Source organism: Balaenoptera borealis (genome assembly GCF_965194805.1).
Source record: "Balaenoptera borealis genome assembly, chromosome: 7".
Classification (NCBI taxonomy): domain Eukaryota; kingdom Metazoa; phylum Chordata; class Mammalia; order Artiodactyla; family Balaenopteridae; genus Balaenoptera; species Balaenoptera borealis.
The window spans coordinates 68,093,296-68,115,824 of record NC_138864.1 but is presented as its reverse complement, the minus strand read 5'-3'; the positions used below and the strand labels follow the sequence as shown (position 1 = coordinate 68,115,824).

Sequence of the window (22,529 nt, the reverse complement as noted above, 5' to 3'; positions counted from 1 at the left end):
TGGGTTCGAGATTGGGGTGTGTGTGTGTGTGTGTGTGTACACACGCATGTATCAACATACTTATGTACTTTGGGTGGAGGAGTAGGGCAGTAGGCACCTTGGATATGGATAAGCTCATCCAGGGAAGTGTGTTGAGACTAAGAATAAAGGGACAGAAATGAGGCCCTGGAAAATACCATTTCAGAAATAGGCAAAAAAACAGACAGAAGGAAAAACTAACAAGTGTTACAGAAGCCAAGAAATAAAAACTCAAAGAGTCACCTGTTTTAAGTGCAACGAAGAGGTCCTGTAAGTTTAGCACTTCACGTCATCTTCTGAGTTTAGCAAAAGAGTGATTATGAGTAACCTTGGAGAAATCAGTGGCGGTGGAGGGGCAGAGATAGAGGCAGATGGCAGTGGGTGAGGAATGAAGCAGATAGCCAGTGTCAGCAATGGTCTCAGCCCGTCTGAGAAACAAAGTAGAAAGATAGTGTGGGAGGGGAGTTCAGTGGGTGAGATGTCAATGGGCCATATAGACCTGAGGAGAATTTTCTGTAAATGGTGAACTGATTATATGAAAGATGAGCAATTAGGGGACACCTGCTGACTGATGAAGCCATGTCCTCGAAGAGTGGGGCCAAGATGAATGTGGAGCACCGGGGAAGGGTTCGCTTTGGGCAGGAGGAGGGCAGCACAGATGGCTTCAAATGTAGATAAGTCTTTTGGATACAGCAGGTAGAGGAGATCCTTAGCTGATGGTTCCTATTTTCTCTATTAAGTAGGAGGCTAGCCACCTGCTGACAGCAAGGAGGAAGGTGATGGTGTTGGCGAGAGAAGAGAAGCGGTGAAATCCGTGCCGTAAAGAACGAATGGGGGAGGCTTACTGGGAAAATAGGAGATGTCTGGACAGCTTAAGGTTAAAGATCACGAATTTTTATAAACTTCTTAAATATTTTTTCAAAAAAATCACTGGAACAGCCCTTTGTATTTTCAAAACCAGTATTAAACAGGATCCCACACTGAACACATTGTTTCTTCCAGGTTCATTTCCTAAAATGCTCCTCTTTCCTCTTTCCACTGCTCCCCCACTCCAGTTGGCTAGTACAGAAGATTTTCTGGCTTTAGTGAAGCCACTTTTCCAAGAATACATGGAACAGATTACAGAAGCAAGTGACAGCCGGCTTGCTTCTCCTTCTTCACTTACAGTCAGCTGGAGTTCTGAAAAGAGGAAGTTAGGAGAACTTTTTTTCTTTTTTAAAGAAAGATGGGAGAATCAGGAAGCTTGAGCAGGTGGAAACACTGAGGAAAAAAGAAAGAAGAGAAAAGGGGAGCAAATAAATAATGAAACAAAAGAAATGAACCAAAATGTAAACTGAAATGATGTCATAAATCAGAAAGAAAGGGGAGCAAAGAAAATACCTGCTTTCTAATCTAGCCTCTTAGTTTGCTACCAAAATATGTAGTATCCTTGAACTAGGAGCCCAAGTCACATGGAACACAGAAGTTTTGAGTGATTTCAGCTCTCTTCTGCCTAATTTATCTGTATCAGTGGCAAAGTATTCTGGGCTTTTGTTTGCTTCTTTGGACCAACCCCTTAATTTAAAAATCACGTCTAGGGTATCGGAGGAACAAAGGGACCAGATTCAGCACCATTCAAAATATTTAATGGGTGCTTGTCATGTGCAGGTATGACTGTTCTGGGTAGTGGGGATTTGCAGAAAAACAGGAAATAGTCTCTACCTTTGCAATATAATTTCTCCCAATTGAAAGGAGACTATTACTTAGGACTTATGTAGGTGGCAGAGCCCAATCCTCTGGCTTTTATCAGCTAGCCGGACATTTATTGGCAAGTAACCTCTTAGAAAAAATAAGAAGCTTGAGTACTGCTTTAACTGTGCCATTGCTTGTATCACCTTTTCCTAACCTCTTGTCCCCTGATGCTTCTGACTCAGATTTGCCCCCTACCCTACCCCCATCAAGACGCTGATGTAACGCAAGCAGATAGATAGCAGCTGAAGCCAAAATAGAATGGATAGTTATCTGAGGAGATAAAGTGACGGTGTTCCCTGTTCAGGCTATTGTTCAAGGGAACATGTCTTTTATTTATAGACATAGAATTTAAAGGCATAGACAGTCAGAGCTGGATATTACCTCTTCTTACTATAATTCGTTTCCTAGAAGTATGGTTGATATAGCTACCTTCTTTGCATGTAAATTGAATGTGATAGATGGGTGTTTTGTACTTGGTTTCATGTTCTTTTAATAGGTTCTGTTACTGTTGGGGTTAAGGCTGGTTTCTAAATTTTAATGCTTCAGTATTTTGCTTTTATAGGACACTATTTTATCTCTACTTATCTGAGACACGGGTTGCAGAAAAAGGCAGGAGGTTTTAAAAGATGCCAAATATAGGTGATGTTCATATTAATAAACTATTCATACTTTAGTCTGGTATGGCTAAGTAGATGAAGTCTCCAAATTGTTAGCGGGTTTGCAAAGTTGGCTCCCCTTAATAGATTTCATGGCGGTTAGTGGAGCCTTTGTGCCAGGAAAAATGTAGTAGTCTGTTCTTAAACCTCCATTTCCTTGCTTCCAAACACCCAAGAGTGAGGTTCACAAGGATGCCACTAACCTTCTGTTGCTCTGGGAAAGTGACTTCATTTTTCTAAGACTTTACTAAAAAGTGTTATGTGCCTTGTACTCTTGGAGTGTGTTTTTTCCTAAGCTCTAAGAAGATCTTACAGATTGAACCTCATGATTTTTTACAGCCCTTCTGCAAGAAAGGGAAGAATAGTGCCTATAAACCACTTTGAATTATTCGAAACAAAGATAATAGAATGTAAGGAACCCAAGATAAACCTGGCCAGCCCATTTTTAACAGGTTAACTGATGAACAAGAAATAATTTTTATACAAACATGAAAACAGCTGATTAATTGTAAACTTTGTTTGTTGTCGTGATACAAATAAGGAAATTTATTTTCTCCCTGAGATGAAAAAAGATTCTGACATGGTATACCCATGTTTACCCGTGTAAGGGCAAACATTAATTTGAAAAAGAAGTATTAAAGCTAGATTATATGAAGGAACTTACATTCAAGAATATTATCATAGCAGCATTTCTGTGAACAGGATTAATCACAAAAGTAACAAATATGCTTTATGAACATAATATTTGAAGTATTTTTTTGTTTAATTTGGCTATTAACCATAAGGTTAATTGATTCTTTTCTTCCTGCTCCATTGTGGTTAACATACTCATTCTTCCCTTTAAAGACCCATTGTATTATGCAAATGAAAGAGATTGAAAGACTTTGTGTCTAAGAGAGAAGGCTGCTTTTTGCAGGGGCACTCATGCACCTGTCTCAGCCTTCAGCCCCCCACCTCTGCTGCCATTGGCTGCCAAGCTAGGGACTCAGTGATCAGGGTTAGTGGGTGTAGGGTCCTTGAATTTTGACTCCCATTTTCTTTGTGACTTACTCTGATTTTGTCTTATAATTTCTCCCCTTCCAACTCTCAGCATGCCAACAGCAGCTGCATCATGGCACTCACCCTTGCTGCCAAGAGGGCAGGCAGCCTCCTTGGAGACTGGAACGTGGCACTCTAGCCAACGGTTAAGAAATAGATACTGGAGTAAGACATATAGCACCGCTGATATGCAGAGCCTTCTAGGAGGCATTTAGTGGAACACTGTGTCCACAGTATTTTTTAACTTAATTTAAATTTTGGAAACTTTCTATTATGGAAAGTCTTCAAACATATACACAGGTAGAAAGAATACTGTAGTACATGCCCACGTACCTTCCTGTCTCTCCCTTTCACCCATGATCAACTCATAGACAATCTTGTTTCACTGTCCATGGTGTTTCCCCCATGGTTTATCCAGGCTACTGGTAGATTCATTTCCAGGGATAAATATCTCTTAAATTATAGTTCCTTTTCCATCCTTCCTCAGTCTAAGATCTGTCACCTTAATGATTTTCTCAATCCTTTCTTCCTAAAGGTAAAAGCTAGTAGAGTCGTTTTTTCCTTCTAAATTAAGCCAAGGTGCTATGTTAGTAACTGTCATATTTTCCAGTACTGTCCCCTAAATTTTCGAGGCTTTGTTCATCCAGTTAGCCAGTCTACCCAAAGCATGGCTGAAAGGTACAGGATCTTAGAATATAGAAGTTTCAAGAACACTGAGTTTGATTCTCAGTTTTACCACAGACTAGCTAGCTGTGTAACCTGAGACAACTTCCTTAACCTTTCTGTGCCTCAGTGTCCTCTTGTTTTTAACATGAGACTAGTAATAGGACACGCCCTACATTACTGTTGCAAGACTTAAGTGAGTTCATATACTTAGACCACTTAGGTGGAGCCTGGTACAAAGTAAGTGTTCAACGTATGCTAGTTGCTGTCACCATCACCACCCTCATCATCATTTTCTGCCCCTCACCACTCATTTTACAGAATAGAGAACTGAGGCCCAGGTGGATGAAGCAGCCCCCTTCAAGGCATATGGCAGTTTTATCAGGAGACCTTGAACAAGAAACCACATGGCTCAATTCCTTTATTATACTAGATATAGTCTGTCCTCAAGGAATTATGCTCTGACAGACAAGAATGATTTGTAAAGGAAAGGGAAGAGCATTAATAAAAGCATGAACAAAGGAATAACTATTGCTGCCAGAGAGGTAAACCTTAGAAGTTGTATGTTTAGAAAGCAGAGTGCTCCGGGTTAACATACCTCCTTTTTAGTGGAGAAGGTGAGATTTTAAGAACGCTTTTGTTTAAGAAAGGAGATGATTTGGCTAATGAAACTGGAGAACATTCTGTACTCAGGGAGAGAGAGAAGAAAGTTCAAGTATGGGATGCAATCAACAGATCTAGGGAACATTTGCCCATGAGATTAAGAGAGAAGACAAGATATAAGAGGAGAGGGGAAGGTAAGATTGTTTGAACCATCCGTGACTGTCAAAAAAAACAAAAGAAATGGATGGATCCTAGACTTTATCTAAAGCCAAGAGGGGTCTGACATTCCTAAAGTTTTTATTTATGACTGACTTTTAACATGTGCTAAGCATTATTCTGCTTACTCATAAATTACTACTTATATTACTTCATATAATTCTCATAACAATTCTATGAAATAGGTACTACTATTGATTTCCTAATACAGCTAAGGAAACAGACGCAGAGAAGTTGAATAACTTGTCCAAGGCCATTTGCTTATTAATAGGCAGGATTTGTACCCAAGTAGTCTAGCTCTATGCTCTGTGTTTTTAAACACTCTGCCATGCTGGCCCATGGTAACCAAAGCCCTGGTGCATCTGTAATCTTGAGGAAACCAGTGTATAGTGATGCCCTTTAAAGAAGCTGGAATTGTGGCATCATTACTCACTGATACCTGTGCTCTCGGCTGACCCAGGGACACTTACTATTTAAATCCCAGTCAGGTTTCAGGAAGCAGATTCTGTCCATTCGTTGCATACATGGACCTTTCTAAAAAGCTTTGTCATCACCGGGTGAGGTTACATTTGTTCTAGTTGCCATCCTAAGAAAAAGTATTCTGGTATTTTATTTTCACATGAAGCTGTAAAACAACTCTTGATAGGGATGTGTTTGGTAACTTCATTCATCCAGAGTCATTTTACTACACAGGTATTTCTTGAGAGCCTCTGTTCTAGGTGTTGGGGGATGCCTGTGAAGAGAGCAGTTCCTTCTCTACAGAATCTCCGTGGAGTTTTCCTTTCTTAGGAGCTTCTTCTCTTTAGCATATAAACAGACATTGTTTCTCCCAACTTAAAAAAGAAAAAGAAAAATCAAGAGAAAGCCCTCATGACCCCACTTCCCTCTCCAGCTACTGGCCATATCTCTTTTCCCGTTTACAGCATAATGTCTGGAAAATAGTCTGTTCTCGTATTTGTCTTCACTTTCTCTCCTCCCATCCTCTTTTAAACACACACCAAGCCGACTTTCTCCACCAGATTGCACTAGCTCCAGACTTGAATTACATCCCTCTGCCCACTAACAAACAGCTCCACGTAGATGTCTGCTAGGCACAGGGAACATCCAAAACTGAACTCGTGATCTTCCTGTCCAAGCCCCATCCCTGTGAATGGAGAACCCATCCTTATTGCTCAAGCCAAAAACTTTGGCCTCATACTTGACTCCACTCTTGTTCTCACACCCCACCATCTATTCCATCAGCACATCCTATTGACTTTAACCTTTAAGTCTATCCAAAACCCAACCGCTTTCTCTCACCTTTACTATCACATCCCTAATCCACATCACCATCATCTCTCTTTCCCAGCTGGTCTTCCTACTTCCTTCCCTGGCCCTGTACCCCTCACTGCCTGCTGTCAACATGGCAACCAAAGAATTCTTTTAAGCCATCAGTCAGAATGTATCTCCTCTGCAAAAATATGTTCTTCAACAATTTTTAATCCCACATGCAACAACATGGATGAATCTCATACATATACTGTTGAGTGAAAAAAGCTGCAAACAAAAATGTATGATTACCTTCATTTAAAATATAAAAATAGGTGACTCAGTCTATGTTGTTAGAAGTCGGAATGGTGATCTAGGGGTCAGGGAGTTGACTGTGACTGAAAGAGAGCACCACTCTCTTTCTATGACCCTATAGAAATAGGGTCATTTCTATTTCCTGATCTGGGTAGCGGTTGCTCATAGGTGTTTCGCCTGTTAAAATTTAGCCAGCTATACACTTATGATGTACCTCCTTTCTGTTTGTATTTCGCACTTCCATAAAAAGTTTTACAAAATTGTTATTTCTTACACAGAAAATCATTCTCCTCCAGATTTAGAGATAGGAATTTATCAGCATTTATAGCCATTATAATATAAGCCCTATTCAGGCAAAAGTCTTGTCTGCTTTCATTTATTCAACAAATATTTACTGAACGCTAGACACTCATCCTGGCATTTGGGATACAGCAGTGAACATGAGAGACAAAAACTCCTTAAGCTTCTGAGGTATGATAATCAGAATAAATTATATACCATTATAACCAGGTGCCAAGGACTATGGAGAGGAGAGGCAGGCAGGGAATGCTGGAGTGGGCGAGGTGAGGTGGCAGGAAACAGGAAAGGCCTCACTGAGAAGGTAACATTTGGGCCACCACTGGGAAGGAGGGGAGGGAAAGAGCCCTGTGTTTATGTGGGAGAAGAACCTCTTGGGCGGAGGATCTGGAAAAACAAAGGCCTGAGGCAGAAGCAGGCTGACTGTGCACGAGCCACGGCAAGGAGACAGTGGAACTAGAGGGGCCTGAGCAAGGACAGACCAGCCGGGCTAAGGCCAGAGAAGTACCCGAGGCCAGATCACAATGGGCCTTGTAAAGACTCGGGAGTTTGATTCTCCATGAGACTGGGGGGTGGGGGGGGGGAATAAATTTTTGCCTGACCTGGTTTGAGTTAGGTTTCAGCTGCAGGTTGTTCGTTCTCATTGCTGTAAATATACTTCTGTTTATTATCCATTCTACTATTGATGAATGGATACCAGCTCACTCTACCAGCTCAGGGCTTGCATTGAGTGCTACTATGAACACCCTAGTGCTGCATGTCTTTTGGTAAACTCCTGTATGCAAGACATACCAACTTTAAAAGAAATTGAACAAGATGTATCGATTCTTCTTATTTGAATAACTTACATAACAGGATTTTAGTTCCAGCAAAAGGCAGGTTATCAACCACTATGTACGGTACACATTAGAGGTAAATTCCCAAGTATGTATTAGGGTAAAGCAGTAACGTTTGCAAGACAGAGAACACAAAGATAGGTAAAATAGATTATTTGCCCTCAAGGACCCGAGATTCTAGTTGGGGATAAGACATAAGCACGTGAAACAGCAACTAGCAAGGACATGTAAAGGAAATGCCAAATAATATCCTGGGCAATTTGCCCCATGGTCATTCTCAAGTGAGCAAGGTCACTTTGAACTATGTTGATATAAGATTTCAGAAGGAAGCTGGGGATTCTGTGGAGCCTGAAAGCTGACATCAGATTTGGAAAAGCAGAGAAAGACTTTGTGGACATTATCTGGGCTAGCGAAACAGCAAGAGGGCCCATTTGTATTGGAGGGGTCCGTAGGTGGTCCATCTGAATAAGAGTAGGGCTTAGGATTCATTTTAAAACCTAGTAGAGGACTTCCCTGGTGGCGCAGTGGTTAAGAATCCACCTGCCAATGCAGGGGACACGGGTTCGAGCCCTGGTCCAGGAAGATCCCACATGCCGCGGAGCAACTAAGCCCATGCACAACTACTGAAGCCCGCGTGCCTAGAGCCTGTGAGCCACAACAAGAGAAGCCACTGCAGTGAGAAGCCCGTGCACCGCAACGAAGAGTAGCCCCTGCTCACTGCAACTAGAGAAAGCCCACGACAGCAACAAAGACCCAACACAGCCAAAAATAAATAAATTTAAAAAAAAATAAAATAAAACCTAGTAGAGATATAGATGGATTTATTTCTCAAGTAAGTAAATAGCTGCGTTCTAATCTGGGAATGTTTATATATTCCACATTTCTCAATCACTTTTGATATATTAATGCCACATTTTGATATATTAATGCCATATAACCTCAAAGTCCATAAGGTCTAAATGACTTAAGTATATATGTATTTTTAGATTGGCAAAGAAAACTCATCCAGTGTGACTGTAGCAGGCCCCGAGATGGAAAATAAGGCAGGCCAGACTCTGGAAAACAGCTCATTAATGGCCGAGCTTCTGAGCGACGTACCCTTCACCTTGGCCCCGCATGTGCTGGCCGTGCAGGGCACCATCAGTGACCTTCCCGACCACTTACTCTCCTATGATGTCAGCGAAAACTTATCAAGGTTTTGGTATGATTTCACTCTTGAAAACTCAGTGCTCTATGGTTCGTAATCTTTATGTCTGTTTGCACCTTAACAGCTTTAAGGCAAAAGTTTGCCTCTTTTATTTAACCTGTGTGATGTTTTTTTGACATTTCCCTGTTTAAAGGCCCTTAAAGGCCCTCAGAAAAGCAAGGATCATAAAGCAAATAATATTACATTCATTGCTCTATTTTTTTTAGAATAAAGCATATTTGTATAAAAAGTAAACTTAAGATCTACTACTTCCTTTTCCCCCTAATAATAAATACAAATATTAATTTATCAAGGTTTTATGGAAGGAGTAGATTCCGTCAACCGGTCTCTCAAAATACAACACCTCACATTTATCTTAGAAAAACTGTGAAAAAGAACTGAGGCATTTTTCTTAGTTACCACGAGAAACTGAAGAAGTCTCCACTTAGAGGGAGTGTGATTTCTCTTCTCTGGTTTGGAAGAAACTTACTTAATGTTTTCCCCTTTCTCCTTCCACTGTGTTTATTAATGAATTCAGAAAAAAAAAAGAAAAAAGTTGGCAGTTAGTTAGTTAGCTTAATTTCTTCAGTCTTGATTTAGACATTGATGTGGAAATTTACAACTTTTCCTAGAAAGCAATGGTAGTTTGCTGATATAAGAATGCCGTAAGAAGAATGCTCTGGATACTGTTTCTTTTGAGTGACAGATTTTGGTTTCCTAATCCCATGGCAGTCTTTTCCACCTTGATGGAGTCCTGAGTTCCTGCCTTTGTTTTTTGCTACTTCACGGTTTGCTCTCTCACCAGCTTTCCAAAGAACGTTCCCTGCTTCTGCCTCAGTTGGCATTTGTTCTCCTTACCACCTATGTTCCCGGTTTATGAAGAGATCCATATTTCCTTTCAACCTCTCTGCCTCCCAAAGAAAAGCATCTCATAATGATATGTATTATTGCTGATAAAGCCCTTATTTAGAAATTCGTTGGCCATAATACAGATGGAAATGTTTTACTGCTACAAAAAGTGCAACTGACTCATTTCCAATTAGAGTGTAGGCAAAACACCTAAACAGGACTTTTAGTTCGTGAATATCTGTTATTTATTCCAACTAAAATAGAAAATTGCCATTGGTCCATAAACTGTAAAGGGAAGAGGTAAATTGTGACAGAGCATTTTCTATGCCATGGAAAATTTAAATCACATTTGTTCTGATGAGTGGCAATACAATTTATTGATTCTGTGCCAAATCTTAAATATATTTTTCACAAAGGTAGAGTGCCATAGCAAAACTAAATACTGTGCATAAAGGTACATGAGTTATTCAAGTGTTAATGTGTCATGCATGTTTGTTTAATATATGTGGCATGGTCTTGATAAAATGTTATATTATTTAAAAGTTAAACGTACATTTCCATTGACGGAAATATGCTTCACTTACAAATAATGCTACCATATGAGGTGAATGATTAAATTAGAGCTTCACATAGTTTTCATAAAACATCAGTCTAAGAAATCTAACTTATTACTAAGACAAATGTGACCATTTTATAGCAGTTTTTGTGAAAACATCTTTTTTTTTAATATCCGTGTTAATGTACAGCCAATGTTAAAGCCAAGTGTAAGCATGTTATCAATTTGTCTATGTGTTAAATTTTGTCTAAAGTACTTATACATTTCATTTATATGTATGTCTACCATGTTATAAATATGCTTGTATTTTCATTTGTCTATAAAAGATATTTAAATAAACATGAATTTTAAAAAACTGATATTTTTATTATTTTCAGATCAGAAAAATGATTTTCTTTGCATTATTCATATCTGAGTGCAAGTTATTGATTCTTTGAAAGGCCAAGATTTAAGTACATAGTTTTTGTAGTCCAGAGAAAATTACGAAATTTCCTCTTATATGTAAGTTTTAAGGAATAACATAGAAAATGGTAAGATCACTAGTCCTGGCTTAATAAGACTAGAGATTTGGGAAAAATCACCTGAACATCTTAAGGTAGATCCCCATCATCACAAGATTTAGTAAAGGCCAGTGTTAATGACCTATTTTTAACAAAAAACATTGTAAAAATGTCCATTTTAATTTTCTTACTCTATATTAAATCAATGTTTTACTTTTTGAAAACTGGAAGAACATTACAAATCAACTAGCCAACTCCATTTTACCAAAGAGAAACCTGAAGCCTAGAACGGTTAAATGATTTAAGTCACCTAGTTAGTGATAAATATTTCCTTTAATAGTGTTAATAATTATAATATGGATTATAACAAAGCTTGTATGCTCTGGTGCATTTGAGGCAACCAGAGTTTGTAATGGCTCCCTCACTTACAAGCTGTGGGATTTGGAGTTAGTCCCTTGATTTCTTGTGTCCTTAGTTCCTTCTCCAGTTAAATAGTAATTGTATGCATCTTGCAGGGTTATGTTAGGTTTTAGATGGTGTATGTCAAATGCCTGGCAGCATAAATCTCGAACACACCATAGGTGTTCTGGGAAAGGGAGCTCTTATAATTCTCATTACTAACCACACATACAACAGTCTAATGAAATGCAAAATACATACTAACTGAACTGCTTAACGAGTAATATAAAAATATATAGCTACCTACATTTATATTGTAGATCCCTCCTGCCCCATTATTTTTTCCTATACAAAATACCTCACTAATAAAAATATTGCTAAAATATGTTGGTTGACTCTTCTGCAATTCCTTAGTTAAGAATTCCATAGGGAACACTTTTTTCCCTCTCCTTATCAAGCATCATGGTCCTTTTCCTCAATACAAGTTATCATTGTAAAAGTACTGTAGGTATAGAATATACAAGCAATTTTACTGAATCTTATTGTTAACCCTAAAATACATTCAGGAAGTTCCATGATTTTTTTCTTTTTTTTTCCAGCTCTCTTTAACGACATTTGCATTCTTTCCTAAAAACAGAATTAGAGAGGAGATTCTGGCCAATTTGTTAATCTGTTTAATTAAACTTTGATTAACTGAACTTTTAAAATCATACCATTAAATATTAACAAGAGCACATTTCTTGTTAACAATTCTGGAAACCCAAATAGTTTTTTTAAGTAAACATTCATTGACACCAACACTTTTTTTCTCTTTCTCAAAGTAAAATGATAAATTGAAAACAGTATAAATTGAAAACTCTAATTCAAAAAGACACCTGTACCCCAATTGTTCATAGCAGCACTATTTACAATAGCCAATACATGGGAGCAACCTAAATGTCTATCAACAGATGAATGGATAAGGAAGTTGTGGTATATATATATATATATATATATATATATATATACACACACACACACACACACACACACAATAGAATATTACTCAGTCATAAAGATGAAATAATGCCAGTTGCAGCAATATGGATGGACCTAGAGATTCTCTATCTTACTTTACTTAGTATGATAAAGCCAATATCATATGATATCACTTATATGTGGAATCTAAAAAAATGATACAAATGAACTGACTTACAAAACAGAAATAGATTCACAGACATAGAAAACAAACGTAGGGTTTACCAAAGGGTATAGCGGGGTTGGGGGAGATAAATTAGGATTTGGGGATTAACAAATACATACTATATATAAAATAGGTAAACAACAAGGACCTACTGTATAGCACAGGGAACTATACTCAATATCTGGTAATAACCTGTAATGGAAAAGAATCTGAAAAAAAATTTATGTGTATGTATAATGGAGTCACTGCTATATACCCAAAATTAACAAAACATTGTAAATTACTTCTATTAAAATACACTTTATTGGCGTGAGCCCTCCTGGAGGCCACCATTTTCTTACGAAGACATGGCCCTACTCCACATCCTGTAGGCTCCAGTGCTGGGACACCTCAAGCCAAACCAACAGGGCAGGAACACTGTCCCACCCATCTGCAGACAGGCTGCTTAAAGTCTTCCTGAGCCCACAGCCCTCTAAACACACCCCTTAGCTTGGCCCTGCCCACCAGAGGGAAAAGACCCAGCTCCACCCACCAGTGGGCAGGAACCAGTCCCTCTCACCAGGAAGCCTGCACAAGCCTCTTAGACAGCCAGGGTGCAGAGAGGAGAAGCAAGAAGAACTACAACTCTGCAGCCTGTGGAATGGAAACCACAGTCACAGAAAATTAGACAAAATGACATGGCAGAGGATTATGTCCCAGATGAAGGAACAAGATAAAACCCCAGAAGAACAACTAAGTGAAGTGGAGATAGGCAATCTACCTGGAAAAGAATTCAGAGTAATGATAATAAAAATGATCCAAGATCTTGGGAAAAAAATGGAGGCACGGATCAAGAAGATTAAAGAAATGTTTAACAAGGACCTAGAAGAACTAAAGAACAAACAACCAGAGGTGAACAATACAATAACTGAAATGAAAAATACACTAGAAGGAATCAATAGCAGAATAACTGAGGCAGAAGAACGGATAAGTGAGCTGGAAGACAGAATGGTGGAAATCACTGTTGCAAAACAGAACAAAGAAAAAAGAATGAAAATGAGGACAGTCTAAGACACCTCTGGGACAACATTAAATGCACCAACATTGGCATTATAGTGGTTCCAGAAGGAGAAGAGAGAGAGAAGGGACCTGAGAAAATATTTGAAGAGATAATAGCTGAAAAATTCCCTAACATGGGAAAGGAAACAGTCACCCAAGTCCAGAAGCACAGAGAGTCCCAGGCAGGATAAATCCAAGAAGGAACATGCCAAGACACATAGTAATCAAATTGACAAAAATTAAAGACAAAGAGAAAAATCTTAAAAGCAGCAAGGAAAAAGCAACAAATAACATACAAGAGAATCCCCATAAGGTTATCAGCTGATTTCTCAGCAGAAACTCTGCAGACCAGAAGGGAGTGGCATGACATATTTAAAGTGATGAAAGGGAAGAACCTACAACCATGAATACTCTGCCCAGCAAGGCTCTCATTTAGATTTGATGGAGCAATCAAAAGCTTTACAGACAAGCAAAAGCTAAGAGAATTCAGCACCATCAGACCAGCTTTGCAACATAAGCTAAAGGAACTTCTCTAGGTGGAAAAGAAAAGGCCACAACTAGAAACAAGAAAATTACGACTGGGAAAGCTCCAGTAAAGGCAAACATAAAGTAAAGGTAGGAAATCATCCACACACAAATATGATATCAAAACCAGCAATTGTGAGAAGAGGAGAGCACAAATGCAGGATGTTGGAAATGCATTTGAAATTAAAAGACCAGCAACTTAAAACAATCTTGTCTATATATAGACTGCTATATCAAAACCTCATGGTAACCACAAACCAAAAATCTGCAATAGACACGCACACAAAAAAAGAAAAAAGGAATCCAAACACAGCACTGAAGTTACTCATCAAATCACAAGAGGAGAGAACAAAACAGGAAGGGAAGAAAACACCTACAAAAATAAATCCAAAACAACCAAATGGCAATAAGAACATACATATCGATAATTACCTTAAACATAAACAGATTAAATGCTCCAACCAGTGGTACATATACACAATGGAATATTACTCAGCCATAAAAAAGAACGAAATAATGCCATTTGCAGCAACATGGATGGACCTAGAGATTGTCACACTGAGTGAAGTAAGTCAGCGAAGGACAAATATCATATATTATTGCTTATATGTGGAATCTAAAAAAATGGTGCAAATGAACTTATTTACAAAACAGAGAGTTACAGGTGTAGAAAACAATCTTATGGTTACCAGGGGGGAAGTGGGGGAGGGATAAATGGGAGATTGGGATCAACATATACATACTATTATATATAAAATAGATAACTAATAAAGACCTACTGTATAGCACAGGGAACTCTACTCCGTAATGACCTATATGGGAAAGAATCCGAAAAGAGTTGATATATGTATATATGTATATGTATATCTAACTCACTTTGCTGTACAGCAAAAAGTAACACAACACTGTAAATCAACTATACACCAATAAAAAATTTTTTAAGTAAAGTTATTTTCTTTAATACTTTTTAAAAAATTAAAAAATAAATGCTCCAACCAAAAGACATAGACTGGCTGAATGGATAAAAAAACAAGACCTGTATATATGCTGTTTAGAAGAGACCCACTTCAGATTTAGGGACACATACATACTGAAAGTGAGGGGATGGAAAAAGGTATTCCATGCAAATGGAAACCAAAAGAAAGCTGGCGTAGCAATACTCATATCAGACAAAATAGACTTTAAAATAAAGACTAATATAAGAGAAAAAGAAGGACACTACATATTGATTGAGGGATCAATCCAAGAAGAAGACGTAACAATTGTTAATATATATGCACCCAACATTGGAACACCTCAATATATAAGGCAAATACTAACAGCCATAAAAGGAGAAATCGACAGTAACACAATAATATGCAGTGGGGGATTTTAACACCCCATTTTCATCAATGGACAGATCATCCAGACAGAAAATCAGTAAGGAAACACAGGCCTTAAATGACACATTAAACCAGATGGACTTAATTGATATTTATAGAGCATTCCATCCAAAAGCAGCAGAATACACATTCTTCTCAAGTGCACATGGAATATTCTCCAGGACTGATCACATGCTGAGCCATAAAGTGAGCCTTGGTACATTTAAGAACTCTGAAATCAGATCAAGCATCTTCTCTGACCACAATGCTATGAGATTAGAAATAAACTATAAGAAAAAATGACTGTAAAAAACACAAACACGTGGAGGCTAAACAATATGCTACTAAACCACCAATGGATTATTGAAGATATCAAAGAGGAAATCAAAAAATACCTAGAGACAAATGAAAATGAAAGGATGAATCCAAAACCTATGAGACACAGCAAAAGAAGTTCTAAGAAGTTTATAGCAATATAATTGTACCTCGGGAAACACAAAAAATCACAAATAAATAACCTAACCTTACACTTAAAGCAACTAGAGAAAGAAGAGCAAACAAAACCCGAAGTTAGTAGAAGGAAAGAAATCATAAAGATCAGAGCAGGAATAAGTAAAATAGAGACAAAGAAAACAATAGCTAAGATCAATCAAACTAAAAGCTGGTTCTTCGAGAAGATAAACAAAATTGATAAACCTTTAGCCAGACTCATCAAGAGGGAGAGGGTTCAAATCAATAAAATTAGAAATGAAAAAGGAGAAGTTACAATAGACACCACAGAAATACAAATACAAGTAGATCATAAGAGACTACTACAAGCAACTATATGCCAATAAAATGGAAAACCTAGAAGAAACGGACAAATTCTTAGAAAGGTACAATCTCCCAAGACTGAACCAGGAAGAAACAGAAAATATGAACAGACCAGTCAAAAGTACTGAATTTGAAACTGTGATTAAAAAACTCCCAACAAGGACTTCCCTGGTGGTGCAGTAGTTAAGAATCCACCTGCCAGTGCAGAGGACATGGGTTCGATCCCTGGTCTGGGAAGATCCCACATGCCACGGAACAGCTAAGCCCGTGCGCCATAACTACTGAGCCTGCACTCTAGAGCCCATGAGCCACAACTACTGAGCCCACGTGCTACAGCTAAAGCCCACATGCCTAGAGCCCATGCTCCACAACAAGAGAAGCCACCACAAGGAGAAGCCCGTGCACTGCAACGAAGTGTATCTCCCGCTCGCCACAACTAGAGAAAGCCCATGTGCAGCAACAAAGACCCAATGTAGCCAAAAAAAACTCCCAACAAACAAAAGTCCAGGACCAGGTAGGTTCACAGGCAAATTCTATCAAACATTTAAAGAAGAGTTAACACCTATCATTCTGAAACTATTCCAGAAACTCGCAGAGGAAGGAACACTCCCAAACTCATTCTATGAGGCCACCATCACCCTGATACCAAAACCAAAGATATCACAAAAAAAGAAAATTACAGGCCATTAGACACAAAAATCCTTAACAAAATACTAGCAAACTGAATCCAGCAATACATTAAAAGGATCATACACCATGATCAAGTGGGATTTATCCCAGGGATGCAAGGATTTTTCAACATACGCAAATCAAGCAGTGTGATAAACCCCATCAACGAATTGAAGAATAAAAACCATATGATCATCTCAATAGATGCAGAAAAAGCTTTTGACAAAATTCAACACACATTTATGGTAAAAACTTTCCAGAAAGTGGGCATAGAGGGGACATACCTCAACATAATAAAGGCCATATATGACAAACCTACAGCTCAATGGTAAAAAGCTGAAAGCATTTCCTCTAAGATCAGGAACAAGACAAGGATATCCACTCTCGACACTTTTATTTAACATAGCTTGGAAATTCTAGCCATGGCAATCAGAGAATAAAAAGAAGTAAAAGGAATCCAAATTGGAAAAGGGCGTAAAACTGTCACTGTTTGCAGATGACATGATACTATACATAGAGAATCCTAAAGATGCTGCCAGAAAACTTTTAGAGCTCATCAATGAATTCGGTAAAGTTGCAGGATACAAAATTAATACACAGAAATCTGTTGTATTTCTATACACTAACAATGAAAAATCAGAAAGAGAAATTAAAGAAACAATCCCATTTACCATCTCATCTAAAAGAATAAAATACCTAGTAATAAACCTACCTAAGGAGACAAAAGTCCTATACTTCAAAAACTGTAAGCCCCTGATGAAAGATATCAAAGATGACACAAAAAGATGGAAAGATATACCATGTTCTTGGATTGGAAGAATCAATACTGTCAAAATGACTATACTACCCAAGGCAATCTACAGACTCAGTGCAATCCCTATCAAATTACCAATGGCATTTTTCACAGAACTAGAACAAAAAATCTTAAAATTGGTATGGAGACACAAAAGACCCCCAATAGCCAAAGCAATCTTGAGAAAGAAAAACGGAGCTGGAGGAATTAGGCTCCCTGACTTCAGACTATACTACAAATCTACAGTCATCATAACAGTATAGTAAAGGCACAAAAACAGAAATATAGATCAATGGAACAGGATAGGAAGCCCTGAAATAAACTCATGCACCCATAGGTGCATGCAATTAATCTACGACAAAGAAGGCAAGACTATACAATGGAGAAAAGACAAGTCTCTTCAATAAATGGTGCTGGGGAAACTGGGCAGCTACATGTAAAAGAATGAAACTAGAACATTCTTTAACACCATATGCAAACATAAAGACCTAAATGGATTAAAGATACGTAGCTCAATATCCAAAAAACAACCCAATCCAAAAATGGGCAGAAGACCTAAATAGACATTTTTCCAAAGAAGACATACAGATGGCCAAGAGGCACATGAAAAGATGCTCAACATCACTAATTATTAGAGAAATGCCAATCAAAACAACAAAGAGATATCACCTCACACCAGTCAGAATTGCCATCATCAAAAAGCCTACAAACAGTAAATGCTGGTGAGGGTGTGGAGAATAGGGAACCTTCCTACACTGTTGGTGGGAATGTAAATTGGTACAGCCACTATGGAGAACAGTATGGAGGTTCCTTAAAAAAACTAAAAATAGAGCTACCGTACGATCCAGCAATCCCACTCCTGGGCATGTATCCAGAGAAAAACATGATTTGAAAGGATACATGCACCCCAGTGTTCACTGCAGTGCTGCCTACAATAGCCAAGACATGGAAGCAACCTAAATGTCCATTGACAGATGAATGGATAAAGAAGATGTGGCACATATATACAATGGAATATTACTCAGCCATTAAAAAGAATGAAATAATGCCATCTGCAGCAATATGGATGGACCTAGAGATTCTCATACTAAGTGAAGTAAGTCAGACAGATAAAGGCAAATATCATATGATATCGCTTATATGCAGAATCTACAAAAATGATACAAATGAACTTAGTTACAAAACAGAAAGAGACTCACAGACTTAGAGATTGAATTTATGGTTACCAGCAGGGAAGGTTGAGGGGGGTAACAGATTGGGAGTTTGGGATTAACATGTACACGCTGCTATATTTAAAATAGATAACCAACAAAGACCTGCTGTATAGCACAGGGAACTATGCTCAATATTCTGTAACTACCTAAACGGGAAAAGAATTTGAAAAAGAATAGATACATGTATAACTGAATCACTTTGCTGTATACCTGAAACTCACACAACACTGTTAATCAACTATACTCCAATATAAAATAAAAATTTTTTAAATGATTAATGAATACTACATTGCTAAAAAATGCTAACCATCAAAACAAAACAAAACAAAACAAAAAACAAAACACCACTCCCTTATAACATCTTATAACAACAACTATTTGGCTGATGCTGATGCAATTAAGTCTTGCAAACTCAGGAGGAAAAAAAAAAAAAGGAAGAAAGAAAACAGTATGTAGAAAGAAATATTTTCTAAAATTCCCAGAGACCTGATTATCATTCTAAAGGACAGAATGGAGTAGCAAAGGAATAATCTCATCCATGTTCTAAAACAGTGGTGTATGGACCCTACCCCCTTACCTCTCATGATAACAACTGATCAATAAATGAACACTGTAATCTAACAAAGAGTATGTTACCTTCAGAGGTTAATACATTGTCTTATTAATAATGTCATTAATAATATTCACATGCAATATAAGTATATTGGATACGTGGCTGAAGGATGTTACACCTTTTAAGCTGTTGAGAAATATGGGTTTGTGGATATTATCTTTTGAGCATTAGTGTCATATTACTAAGGGCATGACCTAAATATTATTGGGAAATCTAAAATTTTCACAATAAGTTTCACGTCATTTACACTACATTGGCCTGAAAGACAGAGAATTCTTATGTGTCAGGAAAAAGACTCTTTATGCCATATAGTTTGGTGGGTAGCTGGGGTGAAAAAGAGAAAAAGAAAGATGCATAAGAACTCTGCTACAGTCAATATAGCAATACGTTGATCACCTTTTTTTTTTTAATTTAAGAAATGTTTTATTTTAGAATACATAGTTACAGATTTATTAAAAAGTTACAAAAATAGTGCAGAGTTCCTGTATACCTCTCACCCAGGTTTCACTATTTTGAACATCTTACATTACTACGATACATTTGCTACAACTAAGTAATTGAGACATTACTATTAACTAAAGTCCACACTCTATTTAGATTTCTGTTTTCTTCTAATGTCCTTTTGCCCTTCCAACATCCCATCCAGCATAACACTTTACATTTAGTCATGTCTCCTTAGCCTCCTTTTGGCTGTGACAATTTCTCAGACATTTCTTGTTTACGACAGCCATGACAGTTTTGTGGAGTACCGGTCAAGTGTTTTGTAGAATGTCCCTCAACTGGGGTTTAACCTAATATTTTCAAATGATGAGACTACAGTTATGGGTTTTGGGAGGAAGACTGCAAAGGTAAAGTGCCCTTCGATAAGATCATATCATATCAAGGATACATGCTATCAACATGACATATTGATGTTAACCATTATCACCTGGCCAAGGTCGTGTTCGCCAGGTTTCTCCACTGTAAAGTACCTCTCTCCCCATCCTTTTCAAACTCTACTCTTTGGAATTAAATCGCAAGGCATAGCCAACACTCAAGGGATAGGGAATTAAGCTTCACCTTCTTGAGGGGTGAATAGCCACATAAATTATTTGGAATTCTTCCCTATGAGAGATATGCCTCTTCTCTCCTATCTACCTATCTATCTATTTATTTCTTTCTTTCTCAATCACTTACTTTTTCATATTGGAACTCATGAATATTCAATCCCTTTCCCCCCCAAATATAAATCAGTGGTGGCCAAGATACATATTTACATTTTTATAAAAGTCAATAAAGATAATTTGGAACATTTTATGTGGTGCAGATGAATACTATTTGACATTGGATATGATAATATATTCTATAGTTTCTCCAGAATTCATCTTCCTATAAATATCAGATGTGTTTTTCCTTAACTGGCCATGACTGTAACTGTGTCCACAATAGACCTTCCCTGCAAGGCTACAAGTGTTGCATTGTGAGTGGAGCCCTCTTAGATACTTGGCCTTTTCCCATCTCATTCCCGTGATGATTGCATCTTACACATAATGCCATTCTTCAGCAAGTGGTGTGGAGGCAAGGTTATAGTGTAACCATGTTCCTCTTTAAAGAACCAAGAGAATTCATGATACAAAGAGCTCTTCTCTACAGTAGGTACACTTTTTTTTTAGTAATAGCAAAGACAAAGTTGTAGCTCCTTAAGTTTCTAAAGAAAGAAATGGTTCATTTTCAACCTTTGAGAAGTAATTTTAAGAAGCAGTATAAGGAAACTCAGTCTTTTATCAGAGGGGGGAGGTGCCCAAGAAACTCTTATTTTTACTTCTGATTAACCAAAACACTATGTGCTAAAACATAAAGTTGATCTCATCCAATTTCTGTGACGAAAAATACCAATCAAAGTAAAAAGCATCTTATTTGTCCTTGGAAGAAACCTGAATATAGTTCTTTGTCAAGAATTTGCCCAGTCCCAATTTTCACCCCTACAAAGGAAATAAATTCCTTACAATCAAAGGTAAGGCAAAGGATAACTGCATCCAGAACAACCCATCAGTATGCTAACTCTGAGCCAGGCTCACAGACAGCTTGTTAGTGACTACCCAGGCCAGAGAGGGAGTCAGACAATAGACCATTTCAGAGGTCAGTTAAGGAGACGGCCTCCCACTTAGGAGTGCTGCCAGGGACATACAATCCAGTGTCTGACATCTGGGTTCTGCAGCTGCCAAGTCTGCCCCTTGTGTGGCCACAGGTGTTGGCTATAACTCTGAGACACATGCAAGAAGGAACAGTTTCATCGTGCATATGTGTGTTTATGTGTATGGTTTTTTTCTTTTAATTTTGTTTCCCAAAAGGTACATAATTTATTTTGTTTCACAATTAATGTATTTCTGCATTACGACAAGGGACATTTGGGAGGCTAACAAAGAAGAAGTTTTTGTTCAAGAACGAGGGCAAAACAAAGCCGAGTTCTTACACCTACAGGGTACGCTGTACACTCAAATGCTGTGTGGCACTGTTAGCTTAGTCATTTGAATAGGCCTTCTCAGGACCAGAGAGGCAGAAATGGATGCAGAAAAGCAAACAGGCAGTTGGGCTAAGACAAAGCCTAAATACTTATTTTCCTCCTACAGTCTCCCCTGCCATCCTTGTTTTGGATCTTCATGAGAATATGTGTTTATCAATGTGTATTTCTGAGCCTGAAACAGGCTGTATCTCGTTTTCTATCTCACACTATGCCAGCTATAACCATCACTTAACACAGCTTAAAGCAGTAACACTAAGCTCTCCTCTTCCCCTTTCAGGAGACTTGGCTCCTGTTTATGAGGCAAATCTAGAAGTTGCTATCTCAGATAGGTATTTGAGGTTCCTAACCCTAAAGTTATGGGCAGTAGTAGAAATGGGTTGATTAAGAGAAGGGAACTAAACTGGTAAGAACACTGAAGAGCTAATAGTCAATCGCATTTATATCTATATTTCCATAAACATACACGTTCTCCTTGTTTTGCCTGCTTCATAGCCTGTAATTAGAAATTGAATTTAATGGAGGAGGAATGAATCTTCAGATTTCATCTTACTGAATCTTTTCTAAAGAGAAATACCTGAATCCTTAGGCCAGTGGTTCTCCACCTTTTAAAGCCAATGTGCCCTACAATGTCTTTTACACAGTATCCTCTCTATATTCCAACAGCCAAGAAGAATTGTGACAGGTTTTACTGTGTATTTTCTATTCC

General features: G+C 38.0%; 1 protein-coding gene and 1 long non-coding RNA gene across 4 annotated transcripts in view; one reads left to right on the top strand and one right to left on the bottom strand.

The window, feature by feature from the left end:
• UMAD1 (UBAP1-MVB12-associated (UMA) domain containing 1) overlaps positions 1 to 14,258 on the top strand; it is a 240,760-nt gene extending 226,502 nt beyond the window's left edge. For all 3 annotated transcript variants that reach the window (XM_082398655.1, XM_082398653.1, XM_082398654.1), the window contains one exon: positions 8,608 to 14,258. In XM_082398655.1, coding sequence (XP_082254781.1) covers positions 8,608 to 8,865 — 258 coding nt within the window. In that variant the 3' untranslated portion in view covers positions 8,866 to 14,258. The remainder of the gene's footprint in view (positions 1 to 8,607) is intronic.
• The window catches only part of LOC309631791, a 186,672-nt gene that overhangs the window by 63,566 nt on the left and 100,577 nt on the right, over positions 1 to 22,529 (bottom strand). The window lies entirely within an intron of this gene.